At 44.8% G+C, this 20,251-nt stretch overlaps 1 protein-coding gene across 3 annotated transcripts in view; it reads left to right on the top strand.

Moving 5' to 3' along the window:
- The window catches only part of MOB3B (MOB kinase activator 3B), a 293,520-nt gene that overhangs the window by 198,831 nt on the left and 74,438 nt on the right, over nucleotides 1-20,251 (top strand). For 2 of the 3 annotated variants that reach the window (XM_019934925.3, XM_073806059.1), the window contains exon 4: nucleotides 3,217-8,416. The exons of the other annotated variant lie outside the window; for it this stretch is intronic. In XM_019934925.3, the coding sequence (XP_019790484.1) occupies nucleotides 3,217-3,246 (30 nt within the window). In that variant the 3' untranslated portion in view covers nucleotides 3,247-8,416. Of the gene's footprint in view, nucleotides 1-3,216; nucleotides 8,417-20,251 lie in introns of those variants that run through there. 3 annotated transcript variants of the gene reach the window in all.

A 20,251-nucleotide genomic window follows, 5' to 3' on the forward strand; every position in this document is an offset into this window, starting at 1 on the left:
TCTTGTGTCTATAGTCTTTTAGTGGCATAATTGTTTTAGTATTTACCGATTGCACTTGTAACTCAAAGTGGCATCAGTCTGGATAAAGAAAACCTATCTCTTTGGCATTTTGAAAATTCAGGAACGATTGCAATTAATTGTTAATTAATATAAGTCAATATCACTCAGATGCATATTCATAAGAATGTCTCAGAGGCTTAAACCATGGTCATGTGGTGTAGTGGAAAGAGCTGGCCTTTGCATCCAGATAGATCTGAATTTAAATCTCTACTTCTGCCACTTTCTGTGTGACTTTGATAAGTTATTCTCTGTCTCTGTGCCTGTTTCCTCATCAGACCAATGGGGATGGCAAAGCTTACTTCACGGGATCAGGTAAGGGTTACATGAAGTGTTATCTGTAGAGCCATGAGGGACACCGAGACTAAACAACAGCAAACCTTGGTTTGATGGAAGCGACTGTTACCATTTAAGCTCGGCAGCTCACTGTCCACCATACCTGTTCACCCTGAGCACATCACTTCTGCTCTGAGGCCTGAATTCCTCTTCTGTCAAAGTTTTACAGAGGCAATGATAGTAATATAACCACCTGAAGCACCTGCAACTCATAGGGGCTTAACAAATGCTAGTTCCTTTCTTTCTGTAATCCTGACCCATTGCAAATAATGATGAGAATTAGTTATGAAGGCAAAGTTGTCTTCATCCCATGATCTCTCCTTCACTCTCTTGCTCTCACTCTTTCAAACACACCCACACACCCCCGCGCGCGCGCACACACACACACACACACACACACACACACACACACTTTGTATTCCCACCTAATTCCCACCTAATTTTTCCCATCTCTGTCACAAAAAGTTAACCAAAAACACAAGAACCTTTGGAAGCTTAACAGAGGAACAGCAAATTCCTTTTCAGGTTGTCATCATCTATTTCCATCCCCCCACACCAGGTGCGTGGGTCCTTTTTCAAATAGTTGTGCGCTTACCTGTCTCCCCACCCCTGCGTCCCCATCCTGTCCCGGCCCCCCTGCTCCAGCCACAGCAGCATCAGATCCCTGGCGGTCTCCACCTCGACTGTGCTTCCCTCCAGCCACAGCCCCTGTTCTCCAGTCCCCCTTCTCCCACCCTCACCTGTCAGACTCTTCCTCCTCTAGGTTGTGGAGTCCATCTCAGTGGGTACGTTATCAGAGAAGTCTTCTCAAGGCTCTGTCTTCCCAGCACACAGTGGCTGCTGCCATGTTTGTGCTTCTGGAGAGATCAGGAAAGGGAATGAATGCATACTCTGTCCATGAATACTTTTTAACCTTCCCACTCACCTCAAGTAGGCATCACTGGTCTGCTTCACAGATGAGGACACTGGGAGCCCATTCATTGCTGGATTGCACAAACATTTTATCCATCATCACTTGCCAGGCACTGGGGACACAGCACAGACCACAGACACAGCCCTTTTCTCCGTGGGTCTTACAGGCTCTTACAAGGGATGAATCCAGGAGGCAGGAGTGAAACAGAAAGACTATCCTGGTTGTGGAGAAGGGTGCTATGGAAGAGCAGAAGAGGAGGTGATGCCCTATCCTGGAGGTTCGGAAGGGTATCCCTAGAAAGGGGCCACTTCAGCTAAGACCCAAAGGCTCAGGGAGGTCACGCAGGGTGGTAGTGAGGGCAGAGTGGGATGGGTGGATTGGGTTCTACCATGCCTCATCTCCTCCTCTAGATATTAACATTTATGTCATTGTATTTTATACTGTTTTCTCCCTGATAGACTGTAGTTCCTTGAGAACAGTGACCTCATCTCCCAGGCACCTGGTCCATAGCACAAGTACGGAGCATAAGTAAATGGTCACTTAATTTTTCAATATACGTATCTCTACATAATTGCCTTGCTTAATATTATAAGGGTGCAAAAGTACCTAGATTCTGTTCTGTATATTTGGTTATTTTTTTAGCCAGCACATTGGTATCGTTTTCTAATCGAGTCTCTGAGCAGCTGGCACGCCTATTCGCAAGCTCCTGTTACTCAGATGTTTCCTATTTGATAGGGGGCGCTGGAGGGTGAGCTGGGGTCAGCGTGCAAGAGAGGTAGCAGCTGGCGTCAGCTCTGCAGCAGGTGGACCTCAGAAGCGGCTCATTCATCTAACTAAAATATATGAAACGTGTCCTCCTAAATGCCACAAGGCACAAGTCTCCTTCCCAGCCTGCGATCCAGGACATTCTTAAGGATGAAAGAGGAGCTGCTGCCCTGTGCCAGGCACTGTGCTAGTGAGGGTTTCTTCTTCCTGACACCTTGGAGCTCACAAGTAGAGCTAACCCACATGCCCGTCGCCCATGTGTGTGCACGCGCACACACACACACACACACACAGGTGTACAAACTGGCTCCTTGCACGCAGGCCTCCGGGTGGGCACAGGTGGGGGGCGTGGCTGATGCACAGTGGGAGGGGCGGGAGTGCCTGAAGGCCTCCCAGGCAGATCAGAGTCATCTTGCTGGAGTTGGGAAAATGAATGGCAATTAGCCCAGAGAGCAGGGCGTGGTAGGAGCAGGCCACGGGCAAGGGTCTCGCCTGTGCAGAGCCCCAGAGAAGGAGAACAGATGGCACATTTGGGATCTATAAATGCCCACAAGAGCATTTATAGAAAGGCCAGCTGGTTGTGGTTGACTGTCAGACACATTGGGATAGTCTTCATTTCTATTAAGAAATGTCCTTCCTCCCACTTTTCTCGACTTGTACCTATCCTTCATTTTTTCATCTTTGATTGAAACTTACGTAAAGAGAAATTGTGCTCTACTGTAAGAAAAACAGCCGTCTAAATCCAATGATCATATCAACCAGTAAGTGATACTTCACTCCTGATGGGGAGACTGCTGGGAGTGGTGGAGACTAGGGCAAACTGGAGAGTGTATTCTGCATCTGAAGAGGACAGCAATTCTCAACTCAGCTGCCCAGTGGCTCCAGATCTTGCAATTTTTCCAAAACACAGAGCAACCTGGAATTTTGGCAAGTTAGCTGAGGTTTTTAAACATTGCTTTGATTTAAAAAAAAAAAAAGCCTGCAGCCAGTGGAACACATCTGTATGCAGAGCCTTATTCCTGGGCCATGCTTGCAACCTCTGGCTTAAAGGCTCCAGAGGTTGCCAGGGTATTTTCAGAATCCTTCAACAAGTCATTGCTCTGCTTATAGTTACTCCTAACCATCCTTCTCCCCCTGCTTTCCAGAAAGAGATGACGAGCAGGATGTGTCACTAACGCCCCATCTTACCCTACGGAAGAAAGAGGAAAAGCTGTTTCCTCCTGGAGTCCCGGGCCGGCAGGAGGGAGACCTCCCTGGCTGAAAAGGCGCACCTACTTCCGGGAGCAGGCATGCTGGAGACCGGCGGTGACTCCTGAGAGATGTTCCCCGCTCACCTCGTGTGCTCTTAACCGTCTGAGCGCTGCTAGCCGTGACCTGTGGACCTGGCCAGGAGAGAAGGACGGCCCCTCACCCATCCTGGAGGAAGGAAGCCTCTGCACTTACATGCGTGTCGCAGTTCTGCCTGTGACCTGCCACCTAAGCTTTACTGGAATTCAGGTTTTGAGACTGAGATACTTACCTGTACTTTTCCACTTACCTGTCTCGTCAGCCGGCTGCCTTTTCTGTAACGTGTTTTCTGAGTACCCAGTGAATTTTGGAGCTCTGGACGCACAGCCAGTTTTTCTCTAACAAGCCTTCCTGTGCGGTCCCTGCAGGCTCTGGCCCTGATGCCGTGGTCTTGGCTGGGAGGTCCGTCCCACAGCATCAGTGCAGTTTCCCCCATAAGCAGTTTGACCAGGGACCACTCCACGGGGCGGCTTGTCTTGCCCCAGATAGGGTCTGCACACTTTCATTGCAGGGAGGAGACTGGTCTCTAGCCTAAGGCTAACTAGTTACCAGTTCACCCTCAACAGAATGTGCTTTTTATAACCACACCATTCCTTGTCTCTTCCGTTCAAGATATTTTTTTTCCCCTGATTTCCCCGAAGAGAGAAATAAAAGGAAGTTATAAATGACCAAGAATGATCAGCAGACGCCCTGAGCCAAATTAGTGCAGTGTTTGTTCATTATTAAAGGGTGTGGTGGCTATCTTCGAACAATACTGAAATTTCAGTGGAAAAAAAAAACCCAACAAAAGTACAATGGGTCATTTGGTGCCTGTAGCTCAAATGCCCCGCCCACTGATTCTTAATCGCCCCAGACAGCCCTCTGAGCTTCTAGATCCAGCCGATGTTTTCTTCCTCTTCCTCTGCGCTCTCCCTTCCTCTGCCTTATGATATTATGGCACAAAGTTAATTTCTGCCCGGAGGATGCTGGGGCCACAGTTGCCAAGGTAACGGTGGAGCTGGAGCCAACTTCCTTCTCCCATCCTTCCCAGTGTTTCTATCCCAGTAGACAGAATCATTCTGTGCTACATCCTGCCTTTTGAAAGCTAAGTGACTTTTAGCTGAAGCAATGTTGCCTTCTCTGATTCATTCGCAAAACCGTGGTGGTCATGAGAGCCTATGACTAGGGGGTGATGATACTTCCAGTGAGCATTTGAATTCGACAAAATAGCAGTTGGTGGAGGGATGTAGATAAGAATGTATTAGGGCATTTCAATGTAATACTGATTAAAGAATAACTCAACAGCTCTGATTTTGTTTCATTGCATGTAATGTGTTAAAACCATTTGGAGCTGCTGCGAGAGCCTAGAAAGGCATGACGTCTTTCTTGGTCCAAACAGAAAGGGTGAACTGTCTGGGCACCGTGGCATTCTGTGTTGACCTAACCCGGCAAACCGACCCTTGCTTTGTATCTCGTCAAAGTTGTCTCATGGAATCCAAGTGCTGCTACCTCTCTCCATATTGTTGCGCTCTGATCAACAACAAACGTACCTTTTTTGCTTTTTGTTTTTTTGCTTCCTAAGTAACTTCGAGAGGACAAGATAGGCGAAGATTTTTCTCAGCATCATTTTTGGCTGAAAGGATATCTGACTGTCCTGAGCATCTGGAGATCAGACAAATGAGCCCGTCTTCCCGACCCGTGCACGATGCAGTTAGTGCCACGTGGGAGTGTTGAGCAGTGAGACAGAGAAATGACAGCATGGAGCCCAGGCCCTGGGAGGAACTCTGAAGCTCTGCACAATGGAAAACACAGGAGTTTTGCATTAAAAAGTTGACTAAGTTGGGCTTCCCTGGTGGCGCAGTGGTTGAGAGTCCGCCTGCCGATGCAGGGCACACGGGCTCGTGCCCCGGTCCGGGAAGATCCCACATGCCGCGGAGCGGCTGGGCCCGTGAGCCATGGCCGCTGAGCCTGCCCGTCCGGAGCCTGTGCTCCGCAACGGGAGAGGCCACAACAGTGAGAGGCCCGCGTACCGCAAAAAAAAAAAAAAAAAAAAAAAAAAAAAAGTGGACTAAGTTCCGGTATTTCAATAATGCCTGATCAAGTAGGATGCTGGACTCTGAAGACTTCTGTTATGAAGTCTTTTGAAGGTTATTTTCTGTTAACTGTTTGTGCATATGCAATTTCCACTCAATTAAAAAAAAATTCAGAGTTTTTTAAAACTTCTTGGAACAATTTCCCCCTGGTTGTATTGCTCGCTGCGCTAATCGGCACTGCTAGGGTAAGTGCTGGCAAACCACTCTTAGGTTTTAATTACAGACTGTTCCTATTCCCGTAGAACTTTGTTTGGCAAATTCTGAAGAAAATCATTACAGACGATCTTTTATCTCTTTGGCCTGACTACATCCTAAGTACCTCTCCTGGCAAATGGAGATCTGAGCTCCTGGCATCTCTTCAGGCATCTCCTACTCTCTGGGTCTGAGACTGACATCTTGCTTCTTCCTCCTAACCTGGCTCGCTCTCCCTCATTTCCCACTTTTTTTTTTTTTAGTTGAGTAATACATGTATCGATGATTTTTTTTTTTTTTTGAGAAATGTCAAAGTGGAAATTTCAAAAAGGAAAGATTACAATGACATCCATATACCCGTAGTTGTCATTCTCTTTAGTTAATGGATTAGAGTCCTTCTTTTATGTATGTGTGAGGTGTGTGTGTACGTGTGTGTGTGTGTGTGCGCGTGCGCGTATGTGCGTCTTTTATGACACTGACGTTAGTAAAGAGTTCTGGCTGGTTTGTTTGTAGAATGTTCCCCAATCTGGCATTTTTTTCTGATTGTTTCCTCATTGTTAGATTCAGGTTAAACATTTTTTAGCATGAATACTATGTAAGTGATGTGTTTCTTTCCTTTTGCATCATATCAGGAAGCATATAATGTCTAGTTGTCTCTTTTTATGATAAATATTAAGCTTGATCAGTGGGTTGAGGTGTTGTCTGCCTGATCTATTCATTATAAAGTCCCATAATTCATTATAAAGATCTGAAGTTCCGTGTGCATACATTTTATAGAGTGTGAGACTGTACGTATGTGCTTTCCTTTCCTAACATTCACAAAGAGGTCCAGGATCTCCAAAAGATTACAGCCATTGCAGTTAGATGATATCAGTGACAGAGAATTCATCTTTTCCCATTTAACAGAAGAGGACACAAAAAGTTTCCCTCTGCAGGTAATGCATGAGTATGCTGACTAATGAGAATTTGTGCGGTCCCTGAAGCCAGAGTTAAGACATATATAACTTTTTTTTCTCCCATCCTCAGTGACCTCCCATTCAGACCGATGGTTTATTTTAGAGAGCGTGCATTTTCATTGATGGTGATTGCCCAAGGGTGCAACAATTGATTTGGGTGGGGAGGAAATCTTATATATTACACTGGGTCATGGCCTGACCATAGTACATATACAGATGTGAAGTATATATGTCGTATTAAATTTCCGTAGGGATAGGGAGATGATTAGGAATAAAATGTCTAAAAAGGCTCTGTAGGAGGATGATAATTTTAAAAAATTGAGAAATACCCATCTGGAGTCAGTTTCTACTTCTGAGATTTCTCATTTTCTCTTCCTGCGGTGTTTGCTCATTTCTGAGCGCCAGGATGAATGGAAGCAACTTCGAGAGATTTCTTAAGCTATTCCTTCTACCCTCCCAAACCACATCAATAATATTCCAGGTGAAAAACCAATTCTCCTCTCAACGATCTTCAGGCACAGAAATTCTGCAGCATCCTCTGGTATAACCCACAGACCAGATTCAATCTGAAATCCTTCCATTCAACTTGAGTTAAACTATCATCTATGCGTTTCAGCTCACCTTTTTTAGTATCCCACATTAAGATCCAAAGACTGTATAAGTAAAAACATACTAAATGAGAGCTTTATTTGCATGGCCACTAAATATTTGAAGACTGTTACCAGTTGTCTTTCAGCCTTCCTCCATTTATCATCTCCCAATGGTGGAATTCTCTTGGAAGTCTCGTTGCCCCACTGCTAACATTGCTGTACTTGAGCCTGAAACCTTCCCAAAGCTCTCCATGTCACTGTGCGTTATGGATGTACCTAGCAGTGAACATTAAGAAATTACTGCACGCTGTCTCCAAACTATGTTGTGTCTTTGCTCACTCTTGACTTGATTTTATACACTTATAAATGTTCTTTTCTATTGTATTTGCCCGCACTAAATCCTTATCTATATTCTGTTCCGCCATTTTGCTTTTCTTCTTTAGCTTCCTTCCTTCCTACCTTTAGCGTTCCCTGTAAGATCACACTGAGTTATTTTGTTTTAATCCCCTCTTTAATTGGCAAAGCATTAGGGGACGTGGGTAGAATTTCTCTTATCTTTTTGTGGTGATTATGTCATTCTGGTCATTAATGGAAGCACATCACTTCCTATGGTATCTAACCTTACACCGCTTCCACACCCTATGGGTATCACACTGTGAGAACAAGAAATATCATAGGAAAAGTACAGCCACCAAGGAATGTGTACAAAGGCAAAATCACTAAAAGGAATCTGATGTGTCACTTGGTTAATACTGTTGTCCTTTGTGCTTTGATCATTTTCGTTCTTAATGAAATAGGTGATTCTCTCCTAGAATTAGTGAAACAAAGCGTGTTTTGGAACTAATGGGGTTTTTTTCCCTGCTTTTAAAAATATATCAACAAAAAAACTTATAACACGTTGTTTCCCTCTGGGCAGTTATTAATTCTGGGTAAGCAGTTTTCAATGAATAAATAAGGATTTTTGTAACTTTTAGAGGGAAGAGTCCATTTCTAATCTGACAGTTAAGCTGTTTTACTAGCTTTTAATGTTCTAATTTCAAAGTTTTTCAGTATCTTTTCTAATTGCATCAGAAAAAAGATTTAGCATATTTTTAGTTCCATTTGTGATTAAATTAAGGGTTTGGTTCTAAGAACAGACTAACAATGAAAAACAATTAAAATGCAAGATAAAACTAAAGGATATTTATGAAATCAGTTTTATGTGAGCTTAGGAATTCAAATGTTACAAATAAAAGACACATAACCATCTTCTATTTTGTCTTTTTTATGTGTTTGTTTTATTTCTTTAACAAGCATATTCTTCATCCTGCAATGATCCTGGAACAAATAAATGAAAAGAAAGGTTCACTCTACACAAAACTAATTCAAAATTTATTTTAGAACACATGCCCATATTCGTATTTTAGCAGAAGTTCCTTTATTCTATCACAAATTTTCCCGGGAGGGTGTCATGCCTATCGTGTAGCTTCTCAACAGATTAATGTTGTACATCTTTTTTCTGGCAGTAGGATTCAGTATTAAGTTTGGTAACAGCCTGACATATAAAGGTAATAAGTCTAGATTATAGAAAAAACTCATCAAGCAGAGTAAACAGACCTGAGGTTTAATCTCAGGTTTGCCACTACCTTATCTGTATGACCTTGGGTAGTATATTGAATTGTTATGAACTGCAACTGGGGTCCTAGATTTGTTCCTACGTAGCTTATAATTATTTTTGGACACTGATGTACGATTAAAATATTAACATATTTGGAAAAGCAGAAACATGTAAATTCTATATACTTCTATATTATTGATATTAGTACATTTACAGTCACTGTGTAATCATTGTAAATGAGTCCAAAAGTAGCCCCTGTTCCTAATAGCAACAATAGAATACTATGTCTGACGAAAGCTGTTTGTGACGAGGTGATTTCTAGACACAGGGCAGTGAGGAACGAGATTTCTGGAACTCAATCACACACATAAGGGTTTCTCTGTTTCTCAGTTCCACTGTCTGAAATGTATCCCAAGAAGTGACAGAGAGGCGGGCTATGGACGGAATTTGTCCTGCAGGCGTGTTTTGTTGGACCTACGAAGATTGTAGTTGTTGTTGTTGTTTAACTAGTACCGACGTTTAAAAATCGGAAAATTTGGGCTTCCCTGGTGGCGCAGTGGTTGAGAGTCCGCCTGCCGATGCAGGCGATACGGGTTCGTGCCCCGGTCTGGGAAGATCCCACATGCCGCGGAGTGGCTGGGCCCGTGAGCCATGGCTGCTGAGCCTGCGTGTACGGAGCCTGTGCTCCGCAAAGGGAGAGGCCACAACAGTGAGAGGCCCGCGTACCACAAAAAAAAAAAAAAAAAAAAAAATCGGAAAATTTGACACATGAAAATTTCTGGCTTCTCTCACAAAATCAGAAAATCTGGCCACACAAGGCTTTTGTTTTCAGGAATCGGCTGCGAAGTGGCGGACCCATTTTGATGGAGTTTCTCTCTAATGTACCACTGTCCTCTTACGCTGGGATGCTTCACTCATGTACATTTCTTGCCACTCCCCTAAGGCATGTCAGGTCACAGCCCCTGCTTTACCATGTCTAGAGAGGCCCCTGAGGAAACCACTATTTTAATTTTCAAATGTATCCCCAAACACATTGAATACCTGGTGTATTATCATATTCTCCCTAGTAACCTACATTGTATTAATGATAATAAATGGAAAACTGTCTAATGATAATAAATGGAAAACTGTCTTAGAAGACAATAAATTCAAACCAGATGCCTTCAGTCCTTCCACCCAACAACAGCAAAATTGATACTCCCATAAGAAGTTTGCTTCCCGTGGAAGCTAAGCTGATCATTAAATCTATGCAGTCTTTCAATATCCTAAATTCTTAAATTTCAACTTTGCTTCCAAGCAGACTTCATTGCTACAGTGACCAAAATGATAAAGAACTGTCATTGGGAAGCAATCGTAGTGTCATTTATAACAACTACATATTTTATCTGAGTTTTCTATTTCATGGTGAAGTAGATTTTAACAGAACACGTTATTTTAACGGAAACTTCTTATTTTAATGCAGCATTCATCATCTAACTGAGTTTTAATGAAGACAAAAAAAAAAAATCCCAGTACTTAATAAACTAAAACCCAAATGAGGACATCCAATTCAATCTAATTAAACTTTGATTGAGCTTATAAATATTACTGCATAGTAGATTAAGTTGAATAACTGCTCCGGAGGAAATCGTATCATATCACTGAGATGTGACCTCACCTATAACCAAATCAGCAAAGGATAAGAGTGTAAGCATTTTCAAGAAATATATAGAACATAGAGGCACAAAGGTATCAACAGAATCCTGCTTATTAACCCAGAAACAATATTTTGGATAACTGTTTCTCCATAACTGTGCATATAATATCTCTACAATGATATATTTAGTATTGCTAAAAACTACATGCGGACATCCATCCATAAGAGGCAGCAGCATTTAGAAAAATCGTACATTGTGGCTTGTTTATTTATCTAAAGGCTAATTATTTCACTTAGGGCAAAGATGCTGAGGTCTTTTAGACAGGATGAAGTTTGGTGGGAGAAGTTAACATTGGCTGGACATGAGGAACTGGGCCGCCCACCCCTGCCCAGTCTGTGGATGAGAATATAGTCCCTTCTTTGCTCAAAGCCTCGGATTAAAAGCCTTCAGTTCCCCTCTCTCCCTCCACTCCTTGCTGGTGTCACACATGCTGGTCACATTCATACTTATGGCCTCTGCGCTGGCCATTCCCCTGCCTAGATGCTCTGCCCCCAAATACCCTCATGTCTAATTCCTTCTCCCCTCAAGTCTTTGCTTGAATGTCACCTTCTCACTGGGGCCTCTGCTGGTCACACCTGCCCACCAAGACTCACAGTCCCCCTTTCTCTGGGCAAATTTTCTTTTTCCCATAGCATCTATGTTGTGTAATTTATTTACTAGGTTTATTGTGTATTGTCTGTCTCCCCCAACTAGAGTACAAATTCCATGTCATCAGGGATCTCTGTTTTGTTGATTGATGTATACCTAGCACCTAGAGGAGAGTGTCTGGCACATAGTAGATGCTCAATAGATCCTTGATGAATGAATGAATGAATGAATGAATTCACATGGAAGACAAGTGCCTAATTAAGATCTGATGTCAGAGGGAGATTAATTAACAGCAATGTATAATAATGGTAATATTAGATGCTACTAACACCAAACGTATACATTTGAGTGCATACTCTTAGCACACGCTAAGCGTTTTACTTGGATTATCTCATTTAATGGTCATGATGAGGTGGGTTATGATGAGCTATGCCACCATGAGGTGGGTTATCTATGTGTATCCCCATTTTAAAGTCAGAGTTACCTAAGTAATTTGCTTGAGATCACAAGCAAGAGAGTGACGTCACACAGGGCTGCTCCAGAGCCCACACTCTGCACTAAAGGAGTCACCCCCCCCCCACCGTGAGGCATCATGGTCTTCCTCTCTATAGATACCGTGGCCACGTCATATAGCACTTCAGCCTTCAGTTTCTTTCCTGGCCATTGTTAATGTGATTGTAGCAGTGCTTCTGTGACCAGTCCAGCTGTGGTCAGAAAGCATTTCTATTCACAAGATGTTCATTCACACGTACAGAGTGGACCCTTAGTCAGAGATCAGGTGGGACAACAGATCTAACGGGGACACCAAGAAGATCAGAATAACTGGTCCACAGAGTGTTGAGTGGTGTGAGGCCAAGACCAGAGGCCACGATGAGGTCCCTGAGTGGGCAGGGGACACAAGTCCAGGAGGAATCGCCCAGGTTGGGAGCAGGGTGTTCCTATGATCAATTGAAATGGTACATAAGAAACTTCTAGGTCTTGCTCCCTGCTGTGAAATGGGAAGAATAAAAGCATGCATTTCACTCATCCTTAGAGGAAAACAAAAAGACTTTTAAGAATTAATAAACAGGACTTCCCTGGTGGCTCAGTGGTTGGGAATCCGCCTGCCAGTGCAGGGGATGCCGGTTTGAACCCTGGTCCGGGAAGATCCCACGTGCCACAGGGCAACTGGGCCGGTGCGCCACAACTACTGAAGTCCGCGCGCCTAGAGCCCGTGCTCCGCAACAAGAGAAGCCACCGCAGTGAGAAGCCCGCGCACTGCAACGAAGAGTAGCCCCCGCTCGCCGCAACTAGAGAAAGCCTGCGTGCAGCAACAAAGACCCAACACAGCCAAAAATAAATAAATTTTAAAAAAGAGTTAATAAACAGAAACACCCAACGCAGAAGATTAGCTTTGACAATAAGAAATTTGAGAAACTATCACAGTTAATTTTTGCTTTTTCTTCTCTATGAAAAAAATTAATGCATTAATTCTCCAGCCATAATGTAAAATATGTGGTTACAGGAACTATTAGAAATATACAGCCGAGAGGCTAGAGCAAAGAGCGGCTGAGGGATTTATTTATGCATGTATTCCATGGGCTAATTTAGAAATGAATAGGAAACACACTGAATTTGAAAAGCAGCCTCCATTCCATCCACCTGACTTATGCAGCTTCCTCTGAGGTCACCAGGAGTCGTGCAGAGCATTAATGTTTACAAGTTCCTGGTTCCACCGGGAGATCTTTAATATGTCAGGACATAATGCTGGCCTATGTTTTAAGGCTGGATGAAATTAGTATGCTGCGATGAGATGAATGACGTTTACCTTGCCGTTCCTAGGGCTCCGTGGATATTATCCGTGAAATGATTCAACCTCCAAACATAGCAGCATTTGTCAAAAGAGTGAGTAGTGGGAGTATTTTTTTTTAATAGTAAATCATTAGATTCAGCAATAATTGAACCAAGGAAAAGAAAATTCATTCAAAAGGTGAACCCCATTTCACACTCCTAGGAAGAATTTTTAACACATTTCCAACCTTAGCGTGGGCTTCCTGAGGTTGTGCAGAAAACACCGGGTGTAGCTTTGGTATTAAGTACTAACAGGGCATTATCTAGACATTGAATTCAGTAAAACCCTGTGAGCATATGGATTTGAAATAAAAGAAATAAGCAATTGCAAGTCCAGAAAGTTCCTAAGAGCTGTAAGCTGTAAGTTATTGCCACGTTAACATTCAGGAAAAAAGATTGTGCTGCCCTTGGGCTCGTGGCATTGCATTGAAATTTGCGTTCTCTCTCCTAAGTGACTGAAAAAGGACTTCGGAGCGACTCAGATAGAGACACGTGAAGGGAAGGTACCCAAGCCCCTCACCCACTGCCGAGAGGAAGAGAAAATAAACAAGGGAATTTTTACATGAACATTCTCTGGTGCTCATAGATTCCTGTTACGTGTGGGAAAGGACTAGAAACAAATGGGTGTGCTGAGTGCTTTCAAGGGAGTTAGGAGGACATTTTGGGGGGAAGAAGGGCTAGGAATTAATTTACTGAGAATCTACTTTGTGCCAAGCACTGTGTTTGGTACTTGACATATCTCCTCCCATCCCCTTCTCACAACTGTTCCCTGAGGGAACTATTGGTGACAACAGCTATCCGTAATCTGTTGCAGATGTGCGCAGTGGCTGGGGAGCTGGGATGAGGCCTTGCTCTCATCCAGTGCTAGGCATCGTGCCAAGCATTTTACTCTGATTATCTGAATTAATCCTCACTCCAGTCCTTGGGGTAGATACTATTGTTATTATTCCCATTTTACAGATGAGGAAACTGAGGTTGAGGGGCAAGAATCTTTTTCAAGGTCATGCAGCTAGTTAGTGGTGGAGCTGGGATTTGAAACCAGGCAGTCTGTCTCCAGACCCCCGGCTCTTCATCACTAGGTTACATCGCTCCAACACACACACTTCAGCTATTAAAAAGTTATTCCTCCTTTTCCCTTGTTCACTTGCTACCCTGGTGACAAAGCTTCTTTCACCATGAGGGTCAAAACATGAGTCACCCCTGAAAAGCCCAGAGGAATCTGGGGAAGCAGCGATGAGGAAGTTACACAGGTGAGATGAATGCCTGCTGCACAGAACAGAAAGGGTGAATCTGATGAAAATGCCCCTGAAAGTTAAGATCGTCAAACCGATGGGTCAAAGGGAGGAAACAAGTGGGCTTAATGCCCAAGCGGCTGCCGATGCGCAGCCAGCTGCTGCCTGGGGAAGAAAACCTGGCTTCGGAAGCCCAGCCTCTGCCAGCTTCAGAAGAGCAGCCAGGGGTACAATCGCCCCTCTGATCCAGAGGGGTTCACACCTTCCAGTTGTCCCCCAAACAGTTTCCTTTCTGATCAGACTTAGTCTTGCAGGGATGACTAGTACATACCAAGGAACAGGCAAGACTGGAAAATAGGGAAATTCAGCCCAAGTCATCAGGCGAGCACCTCCCTGCTAGTGCTGAGCGCTCTCAAGGGCCCTTCGTCAACCTAGTAACGGACTCACAGATGCTGTCATTTTGCAGATTTCACTGGGGCAGGAGAACGGAAGCCTCAGCTCCTTTGCTTTGGGCTGGGTGCCCTCATCTGTCTTTGCTTTTTCCCATCCCTGGGTTCAGACGCCCTTAGAGAAGAAATAATTTTCCCCATTTATGTGCACTTCTTCAGCATCCATCCTTGTACCAATCGCGTCTGATAACTACTAAGATGTGATTTGCCTTAAGGCCAGCTGGGAGAGATCTATGGACACGAAGGAGACATCTGATAACTGCTAGAGTTCAAATACAGCCGATCCGTGAATACGGAGTGGACAAAGCAGCTAGTTCCAATGGAAAGCTTTTGCCAAAACAGACTATGTAGTCTGGCTAGCAGAAACGGCAAGTGTTCATTCAGAAAAATTGGAAACCAAACTGTGCCCTTTTCTCTACCACGCTTAGATTGTCCTGAAGGGGAGATTTATTTCAATGAGATTATGGAAAGACAAAATAGCAGATAAGATTCAGCAACTTAGGGGAAAGATTTGACCAAACTCTTATTAGAAAATTAGGGACTTCCCTGGCTGTCCAGTGGTTGAGAATCCGTGCTTCCACTGCAGGGGGCGCGGGTTTGATCGTTGGTCAGGGAACTAAGATCCCGCATGCAGCTCAGCACAGCCTAAATTAATTAATTAATCAATTAATTAAAAAAAGAGAATTAGCCTCAGAGTCACAGAGGCCCCTCTTCCTCCACTGGCACGGCCTCTGCCTGTCCCTAGGCTCCCCTTCCTCGTGCCCCAAACACTACAAAAGCCAGGAGACACTCTCCTTGCCTCCAAATCCCCTCTCCCCTCCCACTCTTCACAAACTGAAGCCAGGCTGCTCTTTCTAAATCCCAGACCTGTGCCCCTTCCCCCCACCCCTCAGTGCTCTTCCCTGGCAGCCCACCACCACCAGCAGGAACCAGACTCTTTAGCGAGGCCCCGAGGCAGTCTTCTCACAAGTTAGAAAGAATGGCCAACAACCCTTGCACTCATCCTCCGTTTTTTGGATTTCGTAGCCTAGAAAGTTTAATATGAAACAACAGAGTGATTTAGGGATGCTCTCCTCACCATCTCTCCTCACCCTTATTTCATAGAAGAAAGAACATTTCAACACCCAAAGAGGAGAAAGAGTAGATCTGGGAATAAAAGCCCATCCTTCAGGTTTCCCTAGCGTAGTGAAAGCGTCTACACCTGCAGCGGCATGCTGGCTGATGCGCTGGGGTTGTAACGCAGGTGTTTGAAATAGCCACGTGCTGTTTTTGTGAGTTTGTTTGGTGCTGATGGTGGCAGGTTTTCCTGGCGAGACCTGAATGCCTAGAGGCACTTGATTGCTTGGGTAGCACAACCTTTCAATGCCTGGCCACTCCGCCTGTGATCCTGCCGGCCTGACCATCTGTAAGAAGAAGTACAGGGAGCCTGCCTTCCAGGACAGCCTGGGGACGAGCACACAGCCCGCCCTACCTGCTACCACTGCTTCCACATGACCTGAAGGACAGAACTGCTGTGGCCGCCCCCAGAGGTGGGAAATGGCTCCCTTTACCTGAGACCCTCAAGATTACTGAGATTGCCTCACCCTCCCTTCCCTGCCACTAGCCCACCCCTGCCTAGAGGACCAAGAACTGGAATCAAGCCTCCTCTATGGCTAAGGAGCCTCCGTACGCCCCACCCACACCCCTAGGTGATCTCAGGTAGGAGACAGGCAGCAATAAAGGTAGTTTGGGGGCTTCCCTGGTGGCGCAGTGGTTAAGAATCTGCCTGCCAATGCAGGGGATACAGGTTCGAGCCCTGCTCCGGGAAGATCTCACATGCCGCGGAGCAACTAAGCCCGTGCGCCACAACTACTGAGCCTGCGCACTAGAGCCCGCAAGCCACAACTACTGATCCCATGTGCCACAACTACTGAAGCCCGCCCGCCTAGAGCCCGTGCTCTGCAACAAGAGAAGCCACCATTATGGGAAGCCGGCGCACCGCAACGAAGAGCAGCCCCCGCTCACCGCAACTAGAGAAAGCCTGTGCGCAGCAACGAAGACCCAACGCAGTCAAAAATAAATAAATAAATAAGTTTATTTTAAAAAAGGATAGTTTGCATGCTAGCCAGAGTCTGGGTCTGGGTTTCTCTCTAAATGTTTCCAGAGGAACTATTATTGGCTCCATCCCTGGAACTGAATCCTTGATCAGAATAAAACTCATAGGATCTAAGCTGGATATTGAAGAAGTTGAGAGGGTAGAGGGCTGCCAGATACAGAGGAAGCAGAGAGGACAGGAAATGAGAGAGTCCCATCGGGTGGAAGAACAAGGAGGGCGGGAGCATTTGAATTAGAGCATGGCCGGGAGAAAAGGTTGTGCTCAGAGAGTGATCTCTTTGAATTTAAGGTTCCAATTTTATTTATTGGAATATTTAGTTACTGAATAACTAAATACACCAACACAGTGATGTAAAAGCAACACCTCTCTTATCCTGTCTCATGATTTTGTGGGTCATGGACTCAGGCAGGGCCCAGCTGGGCAATTCTGCTCCACTGATGGCAGGCACGTGATGAGGTTCAGCTGGTGGCTGGGCTGATGGGTAGAGCCAAGGTGGTGTCACTCAGGTGCCTGATGCTTTGCAGGGACGGCCAGAAGACTGGGCTCAGCCGGGCCCCTCTCCTTCCGCATGTAGTCTCAGGTCCTCACCGTGGATTGTCTCCAGTAAGGTACCCCTTACGTGGCAGCTCCAGGCTTCAGAGCTAATATTCCAAGAGACAGGAGTGAAACTGCCAGCCCCTTAAGGCCTGGGTCAAATTTTCTTCTTAGTTCTAATACTGAGTAGACTCTTAAATTTTCTGAGTAAACCATCTTGCCATCTGTGAATAATGACAGTTTTGTTTCTTCCTTTCCAATCCTTACGTTTTCTATTTTGTTTTCTTGCCTTATTGCACTAAACAGCACCTCTGGTACAGGTTTAGTAAAAGCACCTACATATTTACTGTTTGGTCTTTACAGAATATTTACCAATCTATGCTCTAGACCATAGCTTTAAGTGTGAAAAAAAGAATCGTGAAAGAACTAGGACAAAAAGGTTTATTTTTAAAATAACCTCAGAGTGGGGAGGGATAAACTAATTTAAATAAGAAATGGCATGGTACTTCTTACAAAAAAATAAATAGGTATGAATTGAGGGGAGGGAGGGAAGGTGGAAGGGGAAATAAACTAAAGAGTGGAGGAAGGCTGATTGGATGCAGCTTGTGGGATGATAAAGAAGAGAGTTATTTTAGGAAACACTAAAGGAGGGTTGGGGAGAAATTTGGATAAAGAATATTTTAAGGAAGTTTTACACTGTATCGTATTATGTAGTATTTTGTATTCCCTTTTCGTGGTCTCTTTATGAGACCTCTCTCAAGGCACATCTTACTTTACAAACTTCTAATAAGACATTAGACTTTACAACTAAGCTTTGTTTACTGTGTGCCAGTCACTGTGCCAAGGGATTGACATGCCACATCTCATTCAGTGATTATAACAACTCCATGGGGTGAGTGCCATCATTTCCCCCACTTTACTGATGAAAAAACTGAGTCTCAAAGAGATGAAATATTTTGCTCAAGGTCCAACTGATAGTAAGTAAAGGAGCAGAGATGTGAACCCAGATCACCAGACTCAATGCCAGGACTCTTAACCACTATATATTTCTCCTGGTATTGGCCTTTTCATGGTATCAGAGAAAGGATATGGCAGCTTGTGAGTAGATAGATGCTCATTCTGAGCTCCTGGAATGGAACCAGGACAAGGTAAGTGTTGGCCAGGCTTTCCTGTAGGCAGCTGGCACACTATTCTGCAGTATTCATCTGGAGGAAGGGAATGCATTAATGTTAGTAGGAGTAATAAAGTAAATTAATTCAGAGGCATGAGTGTTTGTCATCAGGACACAGGAGAAAAGAACAGGAAACTGCAGAATATTGACCTCCTTGCAACCACACAAGTGAGGTGAGCCAAGAGCAAGCAGGAATCTAAGTCACAGTAGAGCCTGAACTGAGCAAGTGCTCCCCTTGGTTGCCCTGACAATGGGACCTCCTTCCATTAAAATGTTATTATGATGTGGAAAGACACATGCATACAAAGTAAACAGTAATTCGGTGCAGAGCAAAAGTGTCAGGGAGGAGTTTGGGAGGAGTTTGTGTAACAGATAGAGGATCAGACCTTAAGGGAAAGAATTTCACTTATGTATTAAGAAGTTGATGTTTCTCAGGATGGCTTGGGTTCTGCAGACCTGTTGTGCAGGATACTGTCCACGTAAACAATAAGCTATACACCTGCAGTTTTGTGCTGCCTCACCTCTCCTGCCTGATGCCCTCACTGTACGGAAGGACAACCCTAGGAAGCAGAGTGGGCAGGTCTGTAAGAACCATGCACCAGGGTCCATTTCCAGGCTCTCTTTGTTCCATTGGACAAAGGACAGGGCAGCACAATCCTACCGGGCCTGTAGCACGTTCTCCATGAGTTTTTATTAGGATGGCCTTTTGCCAATATCCCCAACTTAGTCTCCAAATCACTCAGTCCTTCAGCTTATAAAATGGTTTGTTATAAAAAACAGTCCTATGAAATTCATTAATGAGCCTCACAGAAGTTTTTTTTCAGCATTTATTTTAGCACCTACTATGTGCAAGGGTCTGCAGATACAGCAGTAAATAAGATACACTGGGTCTCACAGAGCTTATATTCTAGCAAGGGGAGATTATCAGGAAACATTATTTGCATGCAAATAACTCCTTATCATCAGGATGAATCCTCCAAGGGTAAGCTCAAGGCATTATATAAGAACAGGAGAACCTGGATTTGGCTCAAGATGGTGGAGTAGAAGAACGTGTGCTCACTCCCTCTTGCGAGAGAACTGGAATCACAACTAACTGCTGAATAATCATGACAGGAAGACACTGGAACTCACCAAAAAAGATGCCCCACATCCAAAGACAAAGGAGAAGCCACAATGAGACAGTAGGAGGGATGCAATCACAATAAAATCAAATCCCATAACTGCTGGGTGGGTGACTCACGAACTGGAGAACAATTATACCACAGAAGTCCACCCACTGGAGTGAAGGTTCTGAGCCCCACGTCAGGGTTCCCAAACTGGGGTCCAGCAACGGGAAGAGGAATCCCCAGAGAATCAGACGTTGAAGGCAAGTGGGATTTGATTGCAGGACTTTGACAGGACTGGGGGAAACAGAGACTCCACTCTTGGAGGGCACACACAAAGTAGTGTGCACATTAGGACCGAGGGGGAAGGAGCAGTGACCCCATAGAGACTGAACCAGACCTACCTGCTAGTGTTGGAGGGTCTCCTGCAGAGGCAGGGGATGGCTGTGGCTCACCATGGAGACAAGGAAACTGGCAGCAGAAGTTCTGGGAAGTACTCCTTGGCATGAGCCCTCCTGGAGTCCACCATTAGCCCCACCAAAGAGCCTCTAGCCTCCAGTGCTGAGTCACCTCAGGCCAAACAACCAACAGGGAGGGAACTCAGCCCCACCCATCAGCAGACAAGTGGATTAAAGTTTTACTGAGCTCTGCCCACGAGAGCAACACCCAGCTCTACCCACCACCAGTTCCTCCTATCAGGAAGCATGCACAAGCCTCTTAGATAGCCTCATCCACCAGAGGGCAGACAGCAGAAGCAAGAAGAACTACAGTCCTGCAGACTGTGGAA

The sequence above is a fragment of the Tursiops truncatus genome, chromosome 6 (genome assembly GCF_011762595.2).
Source record: "Tursiops truncatus isolate mTurTru1 chromosome 6, mTurTru1.mat.Y, whole genome shotgun sequence".
NCBI lineage: Eukaryota > Metazoa > Chordata > Mammalia > Artiodactyla > Delphinidae > Tursiops > Tursiops truncatus.